We start from the raw sequence: 24,180 nt of genomic DNA on the forward strand, positions 1-24,180 counted from the left end.
AAAAATCTGCCAGTGCAACAAGATTTTTTTGCTTGTAATGAGAAGATAAATCTTGTCCCACTGGCAGATTTTTCATTCATTTCATTTCATTTTATTCTTATTTCATTCAAAAAATAAAACAAACAATTCAATACAAATACAAATACAAATGTTCATAAATTGTGAATGAAAAGGGGGCAGAAAGAAGAAGAATCCTATCTAATCTGCCCCTTTTTCCAAGAAATAAATTCACAAATAACATAAATTAATCACAAATAACAAATTAATTAATTTTTCTACTTATTTCATGTGAAATTTTACTTGAAACACGTGAAAATTGTCAAATAACAAGCTATTTTTCTGGTAATGACTCTTGTTTTAAGTGTAATGAGATTGTTTGACTAAAAATGAGACATTTTAACTAGAAATAAGACAAATATTCCTGGTAAGATTTTGAGTTTTTGCAGTGCGGGGGGGTGGGGGGGTTAATATCCCAGAAACACGGCCGTGCACATTCAGCCCGTTTACGGGCCGACCTCAAGGGCTGGAGGTTGAGAAGCTTTTCCAGTCTTCCACGGTGTGTAATCACGAGCAGCGAGGCGTCCACGCAGACCGCGGCCCGCTGCGCTCTAATGAGTGTTTTGGATGTCCATTCATCACTCAAAGGAGAGGTATTTGCAGATGGAAACATTACTGTAATGATTCCTGCGTCAAAGCTCCAACTTTCAGAGTTACACAAATCCACCCGGCACCACCCACACACGAGCTGCACAATTAAGAGGAGAAGTCATTAATAAAGATGCAACAAGTTAATTAAATCAGGGCTTGTTTTTTTTGTTCTTAAAGTCAGGAACGCCTGAATAAACGCCAGGTAGTTTGCAAAAGTTATAACAACCCCTTATTCTAGGATTCAAAATGATCCGATTGTTGTGTCTCATGAAAATACAACCCCAGATGAACGTGTAACTGTTATTTAATCATGTGGGCAATACCAAGTACCCCCATCAGTCAGGAGCTTCTACCTTCAGCAGACTTCCAGAATTCATTTCCTGTATTATTTTATCAGACTCCCACAATGTTGTGGAGGATTCATTATAGAGGGAATGAACATGACATCACACATGTGACTTCACAGCGGGTTACAAACACTGAGTGTCAGAAAGACTGAGTGTCAGCGTAAACTTTCAGTTTGAGCAACTGGAAAACATCTAAAATGGGAAAGAGCTGTTGTGCGATCGACTGTACTCATAGATTTAGCAAGAAATCTGAGTTATCGTTTTACAGACTGACGAGAAATAAGAGACAAATGGATCGCTGCAATTCACTGCAAAAACTCAAAATCTTAAGAATATTTGTCTTATTTGTAGTTAAAATGTCTCATTTTTAGTCAAAAAATCTCATTACACTTAAAACAAGAGACCATTACCAGAAATATAACTTATTTGACAATTTTCACCTGTTTCAAATAAATTTTCCCTTGAAATAAGTAGAAAAATCTGCCAGTGGGACAAGATTTATCTTCTTATTACAAGCAAAAAATTCTTGTTCCACTGGCAGATTTTTCTACTTATTTTAAATGAAAATCTACTTGAAACAGGTGAAAATTGTTGTGATGAGATTTTTTGACTAAAAACGAGACATTTTAACTAGAAATAAGAGAAATATTCTTGTTAAGATTTTGAGTTTTTGCAGTGTTCACAGAAACAACTGGATTCCAGGCACCGAAACGTGGATTTGCGGTTCCCATTTTGTATGAGGTAATGTTGGATTTTTGGGTAGCTAACGTTAAACGGTCAAATAATAAAGTTCAGTGTCCTCATCACTTTAATTTCTACAACAAATCCTGCCTTGAAGTAGGACCAAGCGTCAAGACTTTTGTAAGCCTTCAAGCTTTGCTTCGTGTATTTCTCAGGCGTAGAAATTAAGTACATATAAATATCAAGAAACTGGATTCGTGGCCAAATATTAATGTCCATGGACCACTGGTTCTTGGTAACTGTACCAAATATTAATGTCCATGGACCACTGGTTCTTGGTAACTGTACCAAATATTAATGTCCATGGACCACTGGTTCTTGGTAACTGTACCAAATATTAATGTCCATGGACCACTGGTTCTTGGGGTAACTGTACCAAATATTAATGTCCATGGACCACTGGTTCTTGGTAACTGTACCAAATATTAATGTCCATGGACCACTGGTTCTTGGTAACTGTACCAAATATTAATGTCCATGGACCACTGGTTCTTGGTAACTGTACGGGTCACTGTCAAGTCCAACTGACGCTAATTTAAGCCCATAATCTGGTTTACCTGGACGTCCTCCGGCCTGCGGAGGAGTTTGTGGTCGTCTCAGCGACTGCACGGTCCCGTGTCCCGTAGCTGGAACTAAAGCCTCGATCATGAACCATCCACCGCCGTGGTCGACACTGGCGTTTCAGCTGAAACGTGATGCTCTGTTTTCTCCAGACATTCACTCTGGAAATGTTTCTCTCATATTTTCATGCTCTTCTTAGACCAGGGGTCGGCAACCCAAAATGTTAAAGAGCCATATTGGACCAAAAACACAAAAAACAAATATGTCTGGAGCCGCAAAAAATGAGAAGTCTTGTATCAGCCTTAGAATGAAGACAACACATGCTGCATGTTTCTATATTAGTTATAACTGGGGGAAGATTTTTTTCATTATGCACTTCGAGAAAAAAGTCGAAATGTCGAGAAAAAAGTTGAAATGTCGAGATTAAAAAGGAAAGAAAAAGGATGAAAAAAAGAGAAAAAGGAAAAAAAAAGAAAAAGAAAAAAAGAAAAGAGAAAAAAAAGAAAAAAAGGTCAAACATTTTTGAAAAAGCTCCAGGAGCCACTAGGGCGGCGCTAAAGAGCCGCGGGTTGCCGACCCCTGGTCTAGACCAGCGAACTACCAAGACATCTCCTTTGAGAGACGTTTCCACTCAAACTTGCTCCATTAAATCCTGTTGAGAGTGAGGGGGAACTTAGTGTTGCCCACATCAGATTCATTTTGTTGTCGTTGGATAACAGGACAGTGGAAAGTAATATGTTCGTTTGAGGTTATTTCTTTCTACTAAGAGCCATTACAACCAGATATTCAGATTTGTTCCTGCACAAACTGAATCTGGCATTAACTTTTGCATAAGGTTTGCATAAAGATGTACGAGGTCTCGCCGCCGTCTTCTCTGGAAATGATTCCAGTACAGCCGTAAACATGAAGTGAAATATCAAAAAGGGAAAACATTTGGTATACACTGCAAAAACTCAAAATCTTAAGAATATTTGTCTTATTTCTAGGTAAAATGTCTCATTTTTAGTCAAAATCTCATTACACTTACAACAAGACTCATCACTGGAAAAAACAACAATTTTCACCTGTTTCAAGTAGATTTTCACTTAAAATAAGTAGAAAAATCTGCCAGTGGAACAAGATTTTTTTGCTTGAAATGAGAAGATAAATCTTGTCCCACTGGCAGATTTTTCTACCTATTTCAAGTGAAAATTTACTTGAAACAGGTGAAAATTGTCAAATAAGTTATTTTTCTGTTAATGACTGTAATGTAATGAGATTTTTTGACTAAAAATTAGACATTTTAACTAGAAATAAGACAAATATTCCTGGTAAGATTGAGTTTTTGCAGTGTAAGAGCCACTACAACCAGATATTCAGATTTGTTCCTGCACAAACTGAATCTGGCATTAACTTTTGCGTAAGGTTTGCATAAAGATGTACGAGGTCTCGCCGTCTTCTCTGGAAATGATTCCAGTACAGCCGTAAACATGAAGTGAAACATCAAAAAGGGAAAACATTTGGTATATTTTTGCTCTTATAAAATCTACGGAAGAGTATTAGGGCAAGGCAGGAGAAAAATAAAAATATTTCAGAGGAAGATTTTCTTTTCATTATGCACTTCGAGAAAAAAGTCGAAATATCGAGAAAAAAGTCTAAATGTCGAGATAAATTTTGAAGTACAATTTCGAGAAAAAAGTCGAAATGTTGAGAAAAAAGTCTAAATGTATTTCAACTTTATTCACGAAATTTCGACTTTATTCTTGAAATTGTACTTCAACATTATTCTCGACATTTCGACTTTTTTCTCGACGTGTACAATAAAAAAACATCTTCCCCTCTCAAATATTTTTTCTCCTGCATGGCCCTGATACTCTTCCGTAAAAATCTGCTCATGGTTTCTAGACTTTTCTTTTTTAACATATATAAAGTGCACAGCAGCTGTTGTAATTCCAGAAGTTTATTTTTCTTCACTGCAGACTTTATTGCTTATATCTTATATTTGCAATCCACAATATTAGATGTGTACAAACTGATGGCAGCGTTCCGAGCAGACGAGGCTCCAGGTTCTGAAGATCAACCAGAAACGTTTCCAAACGCCAAACCCTTCCTGAACGTAAAGTAAAGCATTCCTCCTCCGTCACACGTACTAATATTTCTGAGTATCTCAAGAGCTAATGCTGATTGATTAGTGATCGGCAGAACATGCTCACGTTGAACCCGTGCTTCGGTAAAAATCAGGACCAAAAAAAGGTGTCAACCCACAAAAAAAAAAAAAAGGCAAGAAAAATCCACAACGAATGGAAAAAAACAAGTTAAATTGCACTTATCTGGCAAACTTAGTGTGTTTTGAAGGAACCGACAAAGTTCCAGTAGCTTATGTCTCTTGAAACACACAAAAAAACACGAGAATATTCCTGACGTACAGTAATGCCGCATCAAACGCGTCGCCTCGTCCGCCCGAAGGTCTTTCAGTTCAAAATTTAAATATGAGTTACATTTTTTGGTAGATTGTCTTATAAAATGTACAAAATGTCACAGAAAAGAGCATTTTGTTTTAGTGTAAAATAGTATGATTTCAGTTTAGGAAGGTTACAAAGCAGAAAAAAAAAGAGTTTTTAACTATAAATTTGACAAAAGCTGCCCGTTTCCTCCGGCAGAAGAAGTGAAAAGACGGAGTAGCTGGTGGACTTTGTAGAACTGCAAAAACTCTAAATCTTACCAGGAATATTTGTCTTATTTCTAGTTAAAATGTCTCATTTTTAGTCAAAAAATCTCATTACACTTAAAACAAGAGTCATCACCAGATAAATAACTGTTATTTGACAATTTTCACCTGTTTCAAGTAAATTTTCACTTGAAATAAGTAGAAAAATCTGCCAGTGGGACAAGATTTATCTTCTCATTACAAGCAAAAAAAATTGTTGCACTGGCAGATTTTTCTACTTATTTTAAGTGAAAATCAACTTGAAACAGGTGAAGATTGTTGTTTTCTCCAGTGATGAGTCTTGTTTTAAGTTTAATGAGATTTTTTTTGGACTAAAAATGAGACATTTTAACTAGAAATAAGAAATATTCTTGTTAAGGTTTTGAGTTTTTGCAGTGTGCAGCTGGTTTACTTGATTACACTGCAAAAACTCAAAATCTTACCAGGAATATTTGTCTTATTTATAGTTAAAATCTCAAATTTTTAGTAAAAAAAAAAATCTCATTACACTTAAAACAAGACTCATCACTGGAAAAAAAAACAACAATTTTCACCTGTTTCAAGTAGATTTTCACTTAAAATAAGTAGAAAAATCTGCCAGTGGGACAAGATTTTTTTGCTTGTAATGAGAAGATAAATCTTGTCCCACTGGCAGATTTTTCTACTTATTTCAAGTGAAAATCTACTTGAAACAAACAGGTGAAAATTGTCAAATAACAAGTTATTTTTCTGGTAATGACTCTTGTTTTAAGTGTAATGAGGTAAAAATGAGACATTTTAACTAGAAATAAGACAAATATTCCTGGTAAGATTTTGAGTCTTTTTAAAGGCACCGTGTCGGGACGTTGTTCCGGCTGTATAGTCCACGGGTCAGGGGGTGGAGGAGTCGGCCTTCCTCCCCGGTCGTGTCACATTATATCCTGGTTTCCCTCCCGGAATCGCTGAGCGTTTGAGCGTCACCCGGGAGAGCCGCCCTCCCTCCCACTTCTCCTCCGGCTGGTATATTTGGATCAAGCGAAAGCACAGATGTGTTTGGTGAGGAGGCAAATTAACAGTCCATCATGATTTCAAAAGGGGAGGCTCCGGGGCGGCTCCCGGACTCCCGGAGCCTCCCGGAGCGTGGAAACCTCAGCGGGGCGCGGCCACGCGTTCCCCCCCGCCCGGGAAGCTCTGGCCCGGCTGCTGGGAGTACCACTGCTGCCGCTGCTGCCGCGACTCCACCTCGGACAGCAGCGCCTGCCGGTACGCCTCGTACGACTTCACGATGTGCTCCAGCTCCTTCATGAACAGCAGCTTCAGCATCCCCTGGTACGTGTCCAGGTCGGCCAGCTGGAACAGCTCCCACTTCAGGATGTGGTCGTACCTGAGGAGAGAGAGAGGAGAGGGGCTTCGTTACCGCGGGAACCAGAGACATCTATACGTAGACTCCCCATGGAGCTGCTGCGATACGTCAACGTCACCGCCATATTGGATGTGGCAAGACAAAAATGTCATACATTCTGGATTCATTACAAATCAACTGAAATATTGCAAGCCTTTTATTATTTTAATATTGCTGATTATGGTTTACAGTTTAAGATTAAGATTCCCAGAATATTCTAATTTTTTGAGATGGGATATTTGAGTTTTCTCAAGCTGTAAGCCATGATCAGCAATATTAAAATAATAAAAGGCTTGCAATATTTCAGTTGATTTGTAATGAATCTTTATCCAATTCCTCTTAAGGTCTAGGGGTTGGGAAGGTTCTGATTTGATAGGGGGGCGGAAGTTACGTCTACCGCAGCGGTCGGCAACCCAAAATGTAGAAAGAGCCATATTGGACCAAAAACACAAAAAAACAAATATGTCTGGAGCCGCAAAAAATGAAAAGTCTTGTATCAGCCTTAGAATGAAGACAACACATGCTGCATGTTTCTATATTAGTTAGAACTGGGGGAAGATTTTTTGTTTCATTATGCACTTCGAGAAAAAAGTCGAAATGTCGAGAAAAATGTCAAAATTTCGAGACAAAAGTCCAAATGTCGAGATTAAAAAGGAAAGGAAAAAGGAAGAAAAAAGGAAAAAAGGAAAAAAAGAAGAAAAAACATTTTAGAAAAAGCTCCAGGAGCCACTAGGGCGGCGCTAAAGAGCTGCATGCAGCTCTAGAGCCGCGGGTTGACGACCCCTGGTCTATTATTATAATAATTATTGATGACCAGTTTGAATTGTGATTAAAAATCAAAACTATGTTATTAATCCCCAAACGGAATGAATCAAAAAGAGTTTATCCCTGCCCTCGTTGGGTGAAAGACACCGTTCCAGGATCCTCCGTCCATCGCTGGGACACATACAGAAACCAGCTCACACTGATGCTCGGGGGGGCAATTAAACACTCAGATTATTCTAGCATGGATGTTTCTGGACCGTGGGAGGAAGTCTGGGTCCCTGGAGGAAACCCACACAAGCACAGAGAGAACTGGGAACTTTCCAGAAGAAAGTCATCATGGGATGTTTTTACTTCAGCCTCATGTGACTCATACATGATCTAACATCTCAAATATCTCAATCAATATCAGATCACCAGTGCTGGTTACTGAAAAATACTAACTAGTTACCGTTATTAGTTACTTCATTAAAAAGTAACTCAGTTACTTAGACCAAAAAGTAATAAGTTACTATGAAAAGTTACTTTTTAGTTACTTTAAATAAAAACATTATTTTAAATGCTCCCATTAATGCCCCTCTAGCCTTCATTTCAGCAGGTACTGTATGGATTTGCATTGTGCCTTGTGTTCTGCATTCTGATTGGCTAAACAGTCTCCCCGCTTCTTCACTTCCTGTGTCAATAACGTTGGTTGCTTAGCAACAAGCAGAGAACGGCCAATGAGCTTCAGCAGCAGCTCAAGAACGGGACGATGAATCGTTCATTACAGTCTCAGATATAACCAATGGTGTCGGTTTATAAGAATCTTTTTTCCCAGCGGAAAAAAGAGCGACAAAACGACCTATAACTATGTTCTTCTCTGGTGAAAACACACCTGCACCGCGGCTTTAGGAGAAAAAGACGCTACAGAGTCGGGATGCAGCGGCTCAGAAGAGCAGTGGAATACGTGCTGATCTCTGCAATTTGAAGCCTTCTATAATTGTAAAAAGAATTTCACTTATCACGGGTTCTTTTTGGAACGTAACCCCTGCAAAAAACGAGTGATTACTGTAATGACAATATCTCCACGTTGCTAAACTCTCCTTCTGTTTGTAAATAAACACACACTCCGTTTCCTCTGGTCTCTGCATGCGGGGAAAAAAAAGCTTCACTGTAGCCAGAAATAACGGAGTAACGCACCCTTGGTAACGGAAATTGCGTTACTGAATTAACGCACCATTTGGTAACAGTAATTGCATTACTGAATTTAAAAAGTAATGCATTAGACCAGGGGTCGGCAACCCAAAATGTTGAAAGAGCCATATTGGACCAAAAACACAAAAAACAAATATGTCTGGAGCCGCAAAAAATGAAAAGTCTTGTATAAATCTTAGAATGAAGACAACACATGCTGCATGTATCTATATTAGTTATGACTGGGGGAAGATTTTTCATTATGCACTTCGAGAAAAAAGTCGAAATTTCGTGCAAAAAGTCGAAATGTCGAGATCAAAAAGGCAATGAAAAAAGAAAAAGAAAAAATAGAAGCAAAAAAGAAAAAAGAAAAAAAAGGAAAAAAAGAGAAAAAAATAAGGAAAAAAGGGAAAAAAAGGTCAAACATTTTTAAAAAAAGCTCCAGGGAGCCACTAGGTCGGCGCTTAAGAGCCGCATGCGGTTGCTGACCACTGCGTTAGAGTATTAGTTACCGCAAAACTAACGGCGTTACTGTAACGCGTTACTAAATAACACGTTAGTCCCAACACTGGTCAGATCAGAACTGCCAACTGTGGACGGATGTGTCTCTTATTCTGTAGTAAAGCATTTCCATGTGTAGAAACCCGGGCTGAGTTCCGGTACTCACTTGAGCGGGGCCCGGGCGTAGACCTGCAGCCAGTCCGGGATCTCAGCCGTGTGGTACGGGTTGGCCGGCACCAGCACCGGCTGGTTCCTGTCAGCCGGACGGGGCTGGTAGGTGACGGGCGGCGGCAGCGGCGGCGGCTGGTCGTAGCGGGGGACGCTGGAACACAACCATGACGTTTTTACATCGCACTGATTTGTCACAGGCAAGGCAAGTTTATTTGGCTAGCACAGTGGTTGGACCAAAAACACAAAAAATGAAAAGTCTTGTATCAGCCTTAGAATGAAGACAACACATGCTACATGTTTCTATATTAGTTATAACTGGGGGAAGATTTTTTTTTCATTATGCACTTCGAGAAAAAAGTCGAAATGTGGAGAAAAAAGTCGAAATGTGGAGAAAAAAGTTGAAATGTCGAGAAAAAAGTTGAAATGTCGAGAAAAAAGTTGAGATGTCGAGAAAACAGTTGAAATTTCATGAAAAAAGTCGAAATGTCAAGATTAATGTTGAAGTACAATCTCGAGAAAAAAGTCGAAATGTCGAGAAAAAAGTCGAAATGTTGAGAAAAAAGTAAAAATTTTGAGAAACAAGTCGAAATATCAACATTAATGTTGAAGTACAATCTCGAGAAAAAAAGTCCAAATTTAGAGAAAAAAGTCCAAATTTAGAAAATAAAAAGTCGAAATGTCGAGAAAAGTCCAAATTTAGAGAAAAAAGTTGAAATGTCGAGATTAAAAAGGAAAGGAAAAAGAGAAGAAAAAAAAAGGTCAAACATTTTTGAAAAAGCTCCAGGGAGCCACTAGGGCGGCGCTAAAGACCGTATATATGCGCTCTTAATAGTACGTACGAATTAATGCATACTACTGATATTTACTCAAAAGTGTGCCAAATTTAAGTATACTTTTTAGTATATACTGTTTAGTGTGACATTTCGGACGCACCGCCGGTTGGCGACGTACCTGGGGGCGCAGGGGTGGCGGTACTGCGCCCTCTTGTTGATGTGGTCCACGTAGTAGACCCCGAACTCGGCCGACTCCACCTTCTCCCAGCCCGGCGGCAGCCCCTCCCGCTCCAGCGGGTGGCTCCAGTGCGTGGTGTTGGTGTTGTGGTCGATGTAGTACTTCCTGCCGCGGATGGTCCAGTCCACGGTCCAGCCGCCCGGCAGCGGCAGGTCCTCGGCCGCCAGGCTGGACAGGTTCCCCAGGGACTTGGCCTGGATGCGACCTATGCCTGAGGAAAACAAACGACTACGTTTACATGCAGTCAAAATTCAGGTTATTGCTAATATTCCGGTTACTGAGACATTCGGAATATTCCGTTTACATGGTGATTAATCATTTGGGATATCTGGATCAAACCAGCGACGCGCGGAGAACGTCATGACGCAATTACCATCATTTCCGCTTCTTCTTCCTGTATCCAAATTCAAAACAAATTCTGCTTTGCGCAACTTTTCTCTCACCTTCTTTTAAATCTTCTATCCCGGTACTTTCTACCGTCTACAAATGCAGAAATGTTCATATCCTTCATTACATTTATGAAGTGATTAGTCTCCTCCTGGTCTTGGTTTCTCCGTGTTTATAAGAACTTCCTGGACTCAAAAGACCAGGATTCCTTGTGAACAGAGCATGTGCAGAAAACAAACTTATGTTCCGTTTGATGGGGATATTCTGTTTGGTGTTCACATGACCCAATATTCGGGTTTTAAAAGGAGTAACCCAGGGCTCATATTCGGGTTTTTAAAAACCCGAATATGAGCAAATTCGGGTTATTCAAAGGGGTTATTGGTGTTGGGGTTATTGCTAATATTCAGGTTTTAAAAGGGTTATTGATGCATGTAAACGCAGTCACTGCTCTTAAGGAACCGACGAGGGGAAGGGAAGCACGTCTGTCCAAACACAGCAGGACAGCTGGGAGATAACGGCGCCGCTGGGGAAAACGCCAAATATCTGAAGACATTTCCTTAAAACAGCTCGTGTGGGAACGTGTCATTTAAAAGGGAGAGCGATGCACACGCTTTAAACTTTAGACCAGTGATCTCCAACCCCCGGGTCGAACAGAAAGAAAAAATTATTTCTGTATCATCCCAGACTGATACCGTTTGACTCTCAAACTGATGGTTCACAATGTTTTTATTCCTTGGATGTAAATACTCTGCAAACACACCGTAAGAGCTATAAATGAATAAAATAGTTACTTTCTACATTCATATAATTTTAATTTAACTTAAATACAGACCGACACAGCTGCTCGCTCGGCTACCGTTAACCACAATACATGAGTAACCATGGCAACCAAACTCAAGCTGGACATAAATACGGCGTAAAATTTGCAAAGAAAACAAATCCTTATCAGCAGGTTCTTTTTGTGTCAGTTAGGCTCCACTTTAGCATTCCGACACTCGTTTAGTCTTTCAGACACAGTTTCTACTGCCGTTAAACTTTTACCGTTAAAGTCCGAAGTACCGGATGTTTACAAGGTCTCGGCGAGAAGCCTTCAAAATAAAAGCACCAAATATCGGTCTACTTAATGTAACAATAAAATAAAAGCCTGGCTTTAAATAACGTTAATGAGAAAACAAACATAAAAACACATTTATAGAAATACTCATATTAAAAGGTAATTTACAATTTCAATTATTTAATTTTTTCGAAAATGATGTTTTATTATTATTGTTATTATTAATTATTATTATTACTATAGAGAAAATACCACAGTTTTTAATGCCGATCTTGTCATTTTATTTATTATTATTATTATTTATTTATACATGACCGAATATTCGGGTTTTAAAAGGAGTAACCCAGGGCTCATATTTGGGTTTTTAAAAACCCGAATATGAGCAAATTCTGGTTATTCAAAGGGGTTATTGGTGTTTACATGGCCGTGCAAATTCGGGTTATTGCCAATATTCGGGTTTTAAAAGGGTTATTGATGCATGGAAACACAGTCAATGACTTCAGAGTTAAGTGGTTATCTATTTCAAGAATATTGTACTCAAGCTTGAAAGCATGTCATATACATTGCATATCATTCAGGGAGAATTAATATCTTTTTCAGGAAGCATATATATTTTTCAGGGAGAGCAGGCCTTCTGCTCATTTTATTATCTATTGTGGAAAAGCCATAGTCATGTGTTTCAGAAGAAAATAAAATACATGTTTCATATTACAACTGTATTGCATATTCAAATCTTAATACCATTAAATAAACAGATTGCTGGATAAGATTGAGTTTTTGCAGTGTATCGCTAATTAAATGGAGTATTGACTCCAGAAAGAGTGGTTTGATTGGCTGTGGTGACGGAGCATCATCCTCCTCCTGCGACTCGCCGGGTCTGAGGAATGACGGGAAAGGGAATGTTGTTACGTTCAGGCAGGAAGCCGGAGATCTCGGCATGGCCAGGCTTGCTCACGGGCAGAAAACAATCCCCCAGAATTCAGCAGCTCCTTCAACATCCTGCGCTTTTACTGGCCCACGACGTCATGAAAGAATGCAGAGCCGACAGCTGCCGGGAGAGCAGCGAGGGGCGACGAGCTCCGGGGACTCCCGGGACTCGGGGAGCCCCGGGACTCGGGGAGCCCCGGGACTCGGGGGGAGCTCCGGGACTCGAGGCGAACGACTGCAGGAAAGACTAAAAGATTTCAGAAGACTAAAATATGACTAAAACTAAATGGTGTGTTATTCAAAGACTAAATCAGAATTTGCTGTCAAAATTAACACTGGACGGCAACAGGATGATACACTGCAAAAACTCAAAATCTTACCAGGAATATTTGTCTTACTTTTAGTTAAAATGTCTCATTTTTTGTCAAAAAAATCTCATTACACTTAAAGCGACACTACGTAACTTTTCCACCTTAATATCATATTTCCAGAGTCATTGTGATGGTACATCAACTTCCAACAGGTTTAATGACACCTCTGTCATGATCTGAGGGGTCTGTATCGCCTTCACTGGCACTATGTAACTTTGAGGAGCATGGTAGGAACCCTGCCACACTAAAAAACTACAAAACGTTGCGACTTTGACTGCTTTACGGCATACGTCACTTCCCCCTCCTTCCCGATTCGCAGTCGAGACGAAAATGGGCGGGGCTTGGAGCGCAGCTCCGCAGAAGCTGTTGCTGTGTTATGGCTTCAGCAGCTCCACACAACAGACGTGGGGAAAAGACCCTAATGGTTTAACTTTTCAACGGTTTCCTGCTCGGAGGCAGAACCACGCAGGCCAAGTATCTGATATAACAAAGTAAAAGAGTGAAATAGTCGTCGGCTCGCTTTGGATCGCGGCTGTAACGACCAAACACCGGCTTCCACACAGTAAAGCCTGAATTATGGTTCTGCGTTAAATCGCCGCAGACCTACGGCGTAGGGTGCGTGTCGCCGCGTACCCTACGCCGTAGGCTCTGCGTCGATTTAACGCAGAACCATAAACAGCCTTAAACCACAAACACTCACACAGACCGGGTCGGATCAAAACACAGGTTTTATTCCCCACTTCGCCAGCTAAACGCAGTTGCTGGCCAGCTCTCTGCGGTGCAATTAACCTCAATCTTCAGATAAAACTAGTTTGTTGAGGAAAAAATATTAACTCTTATTTGTAGCTGCAGAGGAAAAAAATTATCTCACGAGGAAAAAAAAATATTGCTCACGCGTCGGAGCCTCTTCAGCATAATATAGCGGTCAAAAAAAAAGAAAAGAGAAGTAAGAGGGATACAAAACATGTACTGTATGTTGTACTATTATACAAATTTATTGAAACACATGGCTCTTCAGTAGAGATTTCATATGGATCCAGACCGTTAATAATCATTATTTTCTCCATATACTGCTCCCTGGCTTCCTTGTTTAAGGTATCCCGGTAAATTCCAGTTCCTTTCCAGCAGTTTAACATCTTTTTTTTTTGCGTTCCGTCTGTTCACTTGGTGAAACAGAAAAGCGTCCCGTGTTCTTTCATCAAAACAAATGCAGTGACGGGACAGTTGACTCGCGAGTTTTCCGGCAGTACGCGCTGGTGCTCATGGGAAACGTAGTTTTCTTTCTGGTGAAACACTACCGCTTTTGTCCAAAAGATGCCGCCAAACTCAGAAAAGCTGAAAGTTACGTTGTGCTGCTTTAAAACAAGAGTAATTACCAGAAAAATAACTTATTTGACAATTTTCACCTGTTTCAAGTAAATTTTCACTTGAAATAAGTAAAAAAATCTGCCAGTGGAACAAGATTTATCTTCTCATTACAAGCAAAAAAACTGACTTCAATGACTTCAGTGACTTCAATCTGATAAATTCTGCACGAGAGTGACAGCAGCCGAGCGTTCCAGCAGCTGCCGAGTGAGGAGAAGGAATGTGTGAGGGCTCCACAAAAATGCACTCCTCCTCCTCCTCCTCCTCCTCCTCCTCCTCTTCCTCCTCCTCCTTCACTACTTCATCATCATCATCATCATCATCGCTACCCTTTTATTTCAGAAAAATGCAGATCTAAAGCTTGCAGGAATTCCACAATTAGACACAACCGTTCCTTCTGGCCCGGTTGTAAAGAGGGAAAATAAAATCAAACCAATTAAGAGGAACACATTTCTTATTCTAACTCATTCATATTTCAAAGAAGTTGTTTCTGGAAGGAAAGATGCAAATTTTAAAAGAGAAATTAAGAAAGGGATTCTTATTACTACTTGAAGGGTTTATGGCGTGTTTGGAGTTGTAGTTTAGTGCTTGAAAATGATATATTTAGTTCAATTTGCTTTGTAGAAAGTTAATTTTTAACATTAGACGGATCAAGAGAAAAGTGGAGACGGGTCGGCCTGTCAAGACCCGGATCCACCTTTTCAAGAGGTTTCAGTTGGCTCGTTTGGTTCAAGTAGCTGCATTAAAAGCCATTAAAAAGGCACTTGTAAATGTAACTAAACAAAACCTATAAAGAGTCAACGCACCATTAAAGTAAAGCTTTCAAAAAGGTGGAGAGTTGGTCCCAGTTTGGTGATCTGTGGATCCTCCTAAAGCTACACTGTAAAAACTATTCCTAAGAAAGTAAATAAAGGCTTTTTAAAAAGAAAAAAAGATGAATATTTTGGACTATTTTGCTCGTTTTAAAAATTCTAGTCTTTTCTTACCCCACTGGCAAATGTATTTTCTGCTTAAAATAAGACAATTTTGACTCAATTTACAGAATATTAGTCTTACATCTAATGGGGCTGTTTTTGCAGTTGATGTTATTATATTATAGGCTTTTGTTTGTTTTTTTTTACTAGATTTGATAAATGCTTTGTTTTTATACATCAAGCAGTCAGTCACAATCTCTTATTACATCATGTTTCATTTCCAAAACCTTCACAAAACTATGGCAATGAAGACGTTTCTTGTTTCTTTCTCCCTGATGAGGTAAATTCACACATCATGGATGTCAAACCAAAATTGTTTAAGTTGTTATAAGACATATTAAGACGTGGTCAGACGGGAGACTTTCTTATTTTTGCAACGGCTTCAACCCCGATGTTGGAACGTTGATGCCTGAAGCCCCGTTTCCACGTAGCAAGAACAGTGGTGTTTTCATGTGTTTTGGCCGTTCGTTTACACGAAAACGAAGCTCAAAGTCACCAAAAACCATAATTTCTGAAAACTCCGGCCAAAGTGGAGATTTGCAAAAACTCCGTCTTCACGTTTGCTTGTAAACGGAGGGAAACGGACATTTAGGTTTCAGAAAAAAAATCTCATTACACTAAAAACAAGACTCATCACTGGAAAAAAGTGAAAATTTACTTGAACCAGGTGAAAATTGTCAAATAACTTATTTATCTGGTGATGACTCTTGTTTTAAGTGTAATGAGATTTTTTGACTAAAAATGAGACATTTTAACAAGAAATAAGACAAATATTCCTGGTAAGATTTTGAGTTTTTGCAGTGCAGCGTCATGTGTGCGACCTGTGTTTACAATTTGTTTGGCCACCGTCAGTATTTTCTTGTATTTTACCTGTTTTATATTCTAACATCACACTTAAAAGTAACTCCACTTCTCTGTCACTCCAAACGAAAGACTCTCGTTCATCTTGGAAGTAACTGGAAGTTAATCGTGGCATTTATTGATGTTTTTTTCCAGGATTCTGATTGGTTAGCATGACTTTATCTTCTCGTTACACTGCCCCCTGTAGGTTTGGCTGCTCATAGCACCGTAACAGCTATTTATGCAGATTTGTGTAAATGATGGTATTTTTCAAAACGTAGAGGGGGAAATATCCGTTTTTGTAAATACCCGGTTATGTGTAAACGTGGCCTGAACTGCAGTGAACCTTCAGCCGCTGTTGACAAGCAGAACATTTCTTGTAAAAGGTCACACCTTTACAAATACAAGGTGCCTGGATGATAAAGAAAGTGCCAAAGTCAGCGAGCCGTTTCCTCCCAAACTCGTGTTTGAAACGCGGCTATAAAGAGGGCAGTTAACGCGAACAGTTTAAGACGGAGCCTAAATTGCTAGTTTGCCGGCAGAAAGCAAACAGAGAGGTTAAAACGTCTCTTAATGCTGGTGTAACTCCAAACAAGCTCCTTGATGTGCGATAGACGAGCCGGGGATTATACTAAACCTGCCGTCCACATCGCAACCGCAAAATAAGAGGCTCTCTATTATCACTTTTAATCTCGGGGAAATTACACACCGACAACGTTCTGCCGTTTACAATGTGGAGCAGCGGAATGAAAATATTTAATTCCCCAGGAAATCTGAACTATAATTGCTCTTTTCAGCTTGAAAAGCAGCAGTTTGCATTCCTGCCGATGAAGGGTTCAAAACCCGTCCAAGACACTCACAACAGTAATTATATAGCAACGGCACCGCCTCACTTACAGCTGCATCATCAGGACCACCCAATTCACTATCTTCTTTGTAAAAACATTAAAAAAAACAACATAAAGCTGTAGTCTAGCTGGATCAATCGTTTTCATTCTCTAAGTAAAGATACACAAATAAAAAGCAATAGAAAGATCAGTTTCATGTAGATTAATACACATAAATTGATACAGTAATCCCTGGTTTTTCGCGGGGGTTACGTTCCAAAAAGAACCCGGTGAAGTGATAGGTGAAATCTGTGAAGTAGCAACTTTTTTTTTTTTTGTTTACAATTATCCATACAAGGCTTGAAATTGTGGAGATCCGCCCCACCGCGACCCGGATTTGAACGGGAGAAAATGAAAAATGATTATGAAAAAAAAATACAGTAAGTACAGTAAGACAAATAGTGACTGGCGCGTATTCCACTGCTCTTCTGAGCCGCTGCATCCCGACTCTGTAGCGTGTTTTTCTCCTAAAGCCGCGGTGCAGGTGTGTTTTTTCCAGGGAAGAAAATAGTTATGGGTCGTTGTTGTCGCTCTTTTTTCTTTTGGGCAAAAAGATTCTTATAAACCGACATGCCACCATGGATTATATCTGAGAACTGTAATGACCGATTCATCAAAGGTCCCGTTCTTGAGCTGCTGCTGAAGCTCATTGGCCGTTCTCAGCTTGTTGCTAAGCAACCAACGTTATTGACACAGGAAGTGAAGCGGAGAGAATGTTTAGCCCAGGGGTCGGCAACCCGCGGCTCTAGAGCTCTTTAGCGCCGCCCTAGTGGCTCCCTGGAGCTTTTTTTTCCCTCTTTTTGTTCCTTTTTTCCCTTCCTTTTTCCCTTTCCTTTTTAATCTCAACATTTCGACTTTTTTCTCGAAATTTCGACTTTTTTCTCGTCATTTCGACTTTTTTCTCGACATTTCGACTTTTTTCTCGACATTTCGACTTTTTCTCGACATTTCGACTTTTTTCTTGAAATTTTGACTATTTCCTCGACATTTCAACTTTGTTCTCAACATTTCGACTTTTTTCTCGAAATTTTTACTTTTTTCTTGAAATTTCGACTTTCTCGAATTTTGACTTTTTTCTCGAAATTTCAACAACATTTCGCCTTTCACCTTCATTCTAAGGCTGATACAAGTCTTTTCATTTTTTGCGGCTCCAGACATATTTGTTTTCTGTTTTTTTTGGTCCAATATGGCTTTTTCAACATTTGTGTTGGCGACCCCTGGTTTAGCCAATCAGAATGCAGAACACAATGTACAATGCAAATCCGCGATGCAGCGAGACGTGAAAGATGAACGGCGTTATAGCGAGGGATTACTGTACTTTGATGACTGTTTACCTGAGGGGGGCCGGCTCGGAGCTGGGGGCGTGTGCTGGCGGGGAACTCTTTGGAAGTTGTGTTCATTGTGTTCATAGTATCTATAGTCCTCAGGAAAGCGCTCTGGTGCTCTCCTGGGCTGCTGCTGCTGCTGCTGCTGCTGCTGCTGCTGCTGCTGCTGCTGCTGCTGTTGCTGCTGCTGGCGCTGCTGCTGCTGCTGGCCGTCGTAATACGCTTCAGGCGCGTAGTAGTAGCGCGCCGCGTCTCCGTTCTCGGACATGTGGCCCAGGTCGGTGAGGAAGGACTGCGTGGAGCCGCGGTACTCGTGCGACAGGTCCCCCAGGCTGCGGGGCAGGTACGGCGGCGCAGACATGCGGTGGCTCTCCCTGCGGGCGACCTCGTGCGGCGGCCTCTGCACCGGTGGCCGGAGGACGTTCTTGTTGCGGGACACCGCCGACTCCCGGCCGGCGGCCACCGGGTAGGAGGACGGTCCCATCTCGGGCGGGGGGCCCTCCGTTCGTCTGGGAATCGTGGGTCCATGACGGATGAATGAGGGCATCAGATCTGCAAGCCAACGAGAAGTGAGGGCAAGAGTTAATGGTCCATAATAAATTACCCCAGCACTAGGGCTGGGGATCCATTCAAATGTCAAGAATCGATTCGATTCCGATTTTTAAGGCCCTGTTAGCATTTTGTAGCATTTCCTGTAGCGCAGCTTCATCAGGTAGATACGTAACTCAACCCCAGCCACTATAGTACAGTATCTATAGCGACCAACATCTGCCGATTTAAGCAAACAAATATCGGCCGATTTTAACGAACAATATCATCCGATTTCAGCGATGAACATCGGCCGATTTCAGCGACCAATATGAACGATTTCAGCGATGAACATCAGCCGATTTCAGCAAACAAATATCTGCCGATTATAACGACCAATATCATCCGATTTCAGCTATGAACATCGGACAATTTCAGCGACCAACATCGAACGATTTCAGCGACCAATATGAACGATTTCAGCAACCAACATCGGCCGATTTCAGCGACCAACATCGGCCGATTTCAGCGACCAACATCGGCCGATTTCAGCGACCAACATCGTACGATTTCAGCGATCAACATCGAATGATTTCAGCACCCAAAATCAGCGACCAACATCGGCCTATTTCAGCAACCAACATCGGCCGATTTCAGCAACCAACATCGGCCGATTTCAGCAACCAACATCGGCCGATTTCAGCAACCAACATCGGCCAATTTCAGCAATCAACATCGGCCGATTTCAGCAACCAACATCGGCCGATTTCAGCAACCAACATCGGCCAATTTCAGCGACCAATATCGGCCGATTTCAGCGACCAATATCGGCCGATTTCAGCGACCAATATCGTGCGATTTAATGTTACATGGCGTTTAAAGGCGACAGCCCCCGTGTGACGGATTTTAAGTCAGGGCTGCATTTTGCTGCGCTACACCGGGCTGGTTCTCCTGTGGGACCAGATATCGTACAGTCCTGCCATTTGTCAACGCTCTCCCTCTTTGTTGGCACTTTTTGTTGGAAATCACCAATACTATTAAAATATTTAATAAAAATTACAGTTGTAGTTACAATTCAAAAGATTTACATTGAAATATTGAAAATGTAGGCTAAAATCATGCCCCAAACTCAAGCCAATACAAAAATAACAGTTACAAATAATGTTTCTTCTTGTTTTTTTTTGTATTTACTGTAGCATTTTCTGTAGCGCAGCTCCATCCGGTAGATACGTAATTCAACCCCAGCCACTATAGTACCGTATCTTGCCGTATATTTAGTGCGCTTTATAATGCAGTGCGTCTTATATATGAAGAGAGTTTTAAAGAAGGCCATTTATTGAAGGCCTTATAATACGATGCGCCTTATGGTGCGGAAAATATGGTAAAATATGGTAAAATAAAAACAGCATGAAATCTCTCCAGAATCATTTAAAGCTGTGATTTACCTGAAACAGTGAAGGATGAATTAATGGGTTAGTTAGGTAGCAACAAGTGAAGAGGCACAAAAGTGTATCACATCAGACGACGACAGGACTGAATAAGCAAGTTTGACAACTTTTTTAGAGCTAAAAATGTTAAGAATTGAAGGAATTTGTCATCTGCTGTGCAAAATCAGTCAAAGACTCTGTGAACGCAGAGAATTTCTACCAGAGGGACGAGGCTGAGAAGCAGAGCGGTCTCTCAGAGAGATGACTGCGATGTTCAGGAAACGCCGCATTAAAAACAGATGTGACTTAGTTATTTATTTCAATAATCTCTGCATGGGTTCAAAAACAACTCTGAAAGCAATCAGTGAACACAGTTTGTAGCATAAATCCCAAGTTTGACGAGTTTCAGTTCAACTATAGAATAAAAAGGAGACAAATTATAACATTTTCTCAGCAGCTAAAACCAATTTAAAGAGGTACACATTCAATATTTGTGACATACTTTGTTTATATTTATGTTCTGTATATGTGGGAAAGTAAATGACTACAACAGCACTCTAAAATGTATATAACAGAGATGCACAGATTGCGATTTTTTTTTGTCAATTCTGATTAGGGCTGCACAATATTAAAACGTCAGCAATAACAATTATTGAAAAACAAAAACGGTGGTCTATTTCTTTGCAAATGCCATGCGTTTACGATCTTAAATGTCAAAAATAACTTGAAGCTTCACTGTCTGAGTTGCCACTTTTGATACTGATGAGTGTTGTGAGAATTATGACGACGGAAGAGACAAGCGAGGAAAACTTGGTCAAAGAGGTGAGAATTTCAGCTACAATACATAAATACATCGACTTCAAACACGAAAGCATTTGTGTATATTTCGCAAGTAATATTGCCATCAGAATTTATATAGCATGTTTCTGATTTCCAATTTCCCTGGGAGTCTGACCAGTGGACACCTGCGATATCGTCCGATTTAAGCGCCCAATATCATCCGATTTCAGCGACCAACATCGGCCGATTTCAGCAACCAATATCGTCTGATTTACGTGACCAATATCGTCCGATTTACGCGACCAATATCGACTGGTTTCAGCAACCAATATCGGCCGATTTAAGGGACCAATATCGTCCGATTTCAGCAACTAATATCGGCCGATTTAAGCGACCAATATCGGCCGATTTAAGCGACCAATATCGGCCGATTTAAGCGACCAATATCGGCCGATTTTAGCGACCAATTCCCATCATTTGGCGCATTACACCACATACTGACATTCAATCTCCATATTTAGTGTTTTGACTTTGCATTGAAGTTCATTTACTCACAACAATTGTTTGCAACTGATCGTTTGTACTTTATATTGGTAGGTAATTGGAGTCTAACAACATAAAACAAATTAAAAGTCTTTTAAAAAGACTTAAAGGGACTTAAAGAGTCTGTTTGACATCACAGGACAGATGTTGGCCAACAAGCAACACAAGCAACTATTAAACTCATTACCGCTGATTGTAAAGTTTATAGAAGTTATAACTGATATTCTCATGGTCAAATCCCCCCCATACTTTACACTGATACAGTTATTGTGAGTAGTTTGTCCGGGACTTGCAGGAGAGACTCTAAACTCCTCTAAACTTCTTACTCCGAAGCAGCGGCGACGTCTCCTTCTTCACATACTTCCCGGGCACTTCGGCCGATTTAAGCGACCAATTTCTGTGACCAATATCAGCCGATTTTAGCACCCAAATATCGTCTGATTTCAGCGACCAATTTCAACGACCAAAATTGTCCAATTTCAGCGACCAAAATCGGCCGATTTTAGGGACCAAATATCGTCCGATTTCAGCGACCAATTTCAGCAACCAACATCGTCTGATTTCAGCGACCATAATCTTCCGATTTCAGCAACCAACATCGGCCAATTTTAGCGACCAATTCTGATCATTTGGCGTATTTTACCACATACTGACATTCAGTCTCCATAATTAGTGTTTTGACTTCGCATTTAAGTTAATTTACTCACAACAACTGATCGTGTCTACAACAGGTAAGTAATTGAATTCTGACAACATGAGCCAGTCTTTTAAAAGGGACTTAAAGAGTCTGTTTGACATCACAGGACAGATGTTGGCCAACAAGCAACTATTAAACTCATTACCGCTGATTGTAAAGTTTATAGAAGTTATAACTGATATTCTCATGGTCAAATCCCCCCCATACTTTCCACTGATACAGTTATTGTGAGTAGTTTGTCCGGGTCTTGCAGCAGAAACCTCTAAACTCGAGTAAACTCTCGGCTCCTTCATCACATACTTCCCAGGAACCTCGGGCGATTTAAGCGACAAATTTCTGTGACCAATATCGTCCGATTTCAGCGTCCAAAAATATTCCGATTTCAGCGACCAATTTCAGCAACCAATATCGTGATTTCAGCGACCAAAATCGCCCGATTTCAGCAACCAAAATCGTCCGATTTCAGCGACCAACATCGGCCAATTTCAGCGACCAACATCGGCCAATTTCAGCGACCAACATCAGCAACCAATATCGTCCGATTTCAGCGACCGAAATCGTCCGATTTCAGCAACCAATATCGTCCGATTTCAGCGACCAATATCGTCCGATTTCAGCGACCAATATCGTCCGATTTCAGCGACCGAAATCGTCCGATTTCAGCGACCGAAATCGTCCGATTTCAGCGACCAATATCGTCCGATTTCAGCGACCAAAATCGTCTGATTTCAGCGACCAAAATCGTCCGATTTCAGCAACCAAATATCGTCCGATTCCAATAATTTGGCGTTTTTCACCACATACTGACATTCAATCCCCTTATTTAGTTATTTGGCTTCACATTTAAGTTAATTTACACCCAACAACAAGTCGTGTCTACTTTTAAAAAGTAAGTAATTGGATTCTAACAACATAAAACAAATTAAAAGTCTTTTAAAAGGACTTAAAGAGGACAGATGTTGGCCAACAAGCAACTATCAAACTCATTACCGCTGATTGTAAAGTTTATAGAAGTTATAACTTATGGTCAAATCTCCCCCATACTTTCCACTGATACAGTTATTGTGAGTAGTTCGTCCAGGAGAGACTCTAAACTCTTGTAAACTCCCGTAAACTCCCGTAAACTACCTCTAAACTCCCGTAAACTCCCGTAAACTACGGTAAACTACGGTAAACTCCTCTAAACTACGGTAAACTACGGTAAACTACGGTAAACTCCTCTAAACTCCTCTAAACTCCTCTAAACTACGGTAAACTCCTCTAAACTACGGTAAACTCCTCTAAACTACGGTAAACTCCTCTAAACTACGGTAAACTCCTCTAAACTACGGTAAACTCCTCTAAACTACGGTAAACTCCTCTAAACTTCTGTAAACTCCTGTAAACTACAGTAAACTACAGTAAACTCCTCTAAACTCCTCTAAACTACAGTAAACTACAGTAAACTCCTCTAAACTCCTGTAAACTACGGTAAACTCCTCTAAACTCCCGTAAACTCCTGTAAACTACAGTAAACTACCTCTAAACTCCAGTAAACTCCTCTAAACTCCTCTAAACTACGGTAAACTCCCATAAACTCCCATAAACTCTTACTCCGGAGCAGCGGCGACGTCTCCTTCTTCACATACTTCCCGGGAACCTCGGCTGGTTTGGACGCTTCGCTCTTGCTTTTCTTCCGCGAGAGCATCACTCAAAGCTCGGGGTTAAAGACTCCACACCTGGCTGGACCCTCCCGGGACGGAGGGGGAACATCTTCTGCCCTGAATCAGCTGTAAATCAGCCTAAATCAGCCCTGATTTAGCCCTGAATCAGCCGGAATCAGCCCTGCTTTAGCCGCATTAGCTGCTGCTGCTGCTGCGGCGGCGGGCGCGTCCCCGAGTGGAGGCGGAGCCGCGGGAGCGCGCACTGCTTCCTTTCACAGCTTCCTGTAACAAACGAGAACAACAAACACACGACTATTATTGTAAACATTTGTAAAGTTAAAGAGAGACATGACACGACACGATTTGTTAAAGTACCCATTAAAATATAACTAAATACGAAACAACAACTGAAACTATAAAACTTCATGTAAATGTTAGTGCTGCGTTCAA

General features: G+C 40.6%; 1 protein-coding gene across 1 annotated transcript; it reads right to left on the bottom strand.

The window, feature by feature from the left end:
• Positions 1-5,730: 5,730 nt before the first annotated feature.
• sav1 (salvador family WW domain containing protein 1) lies at positions 5,731-23,950 on the bottom strand. The gene is made up of 5 exons (XM_061743203.1): positions 23,681-23,950; positions 18,122-18,664; positions 9,923-10,193; positions 8,967-9,122; positions 5,731-6,346 (listed from the first exon to the last, which is right to left on the bottom strand). The coding sequence occupies exons 1-5, from the start codon at positions 23,772-23,774 to the stop codon at positions 6,112-6,114; spliced, it is 1,299 nt and encodes a 432-aa protein (XP_061599187.1). The 5' UTR covers positions 23,775-23,950; the 3' UTR covers positions 5,731-6,111.
• Between the last annotated feature and the right edge of the window lie 230 nt (positions 23,951-24,180).

The sequence above is a fragment of the Cololabis saira genome, chromosome 16 (genome assembly GCF_033807715.1).
Source record: "Cololabis saira isolate AMF1-May2022 chromosome 16, fColSai1.1, whole genome shotgun sequence".
Classification (NCBI taxonomy): domain Eukaryota; kingdom Metazoa; phylum Chordata; class Actinopteri; order Beloniformes; family Belonidae; genus Cololabis; species Cololabis saira.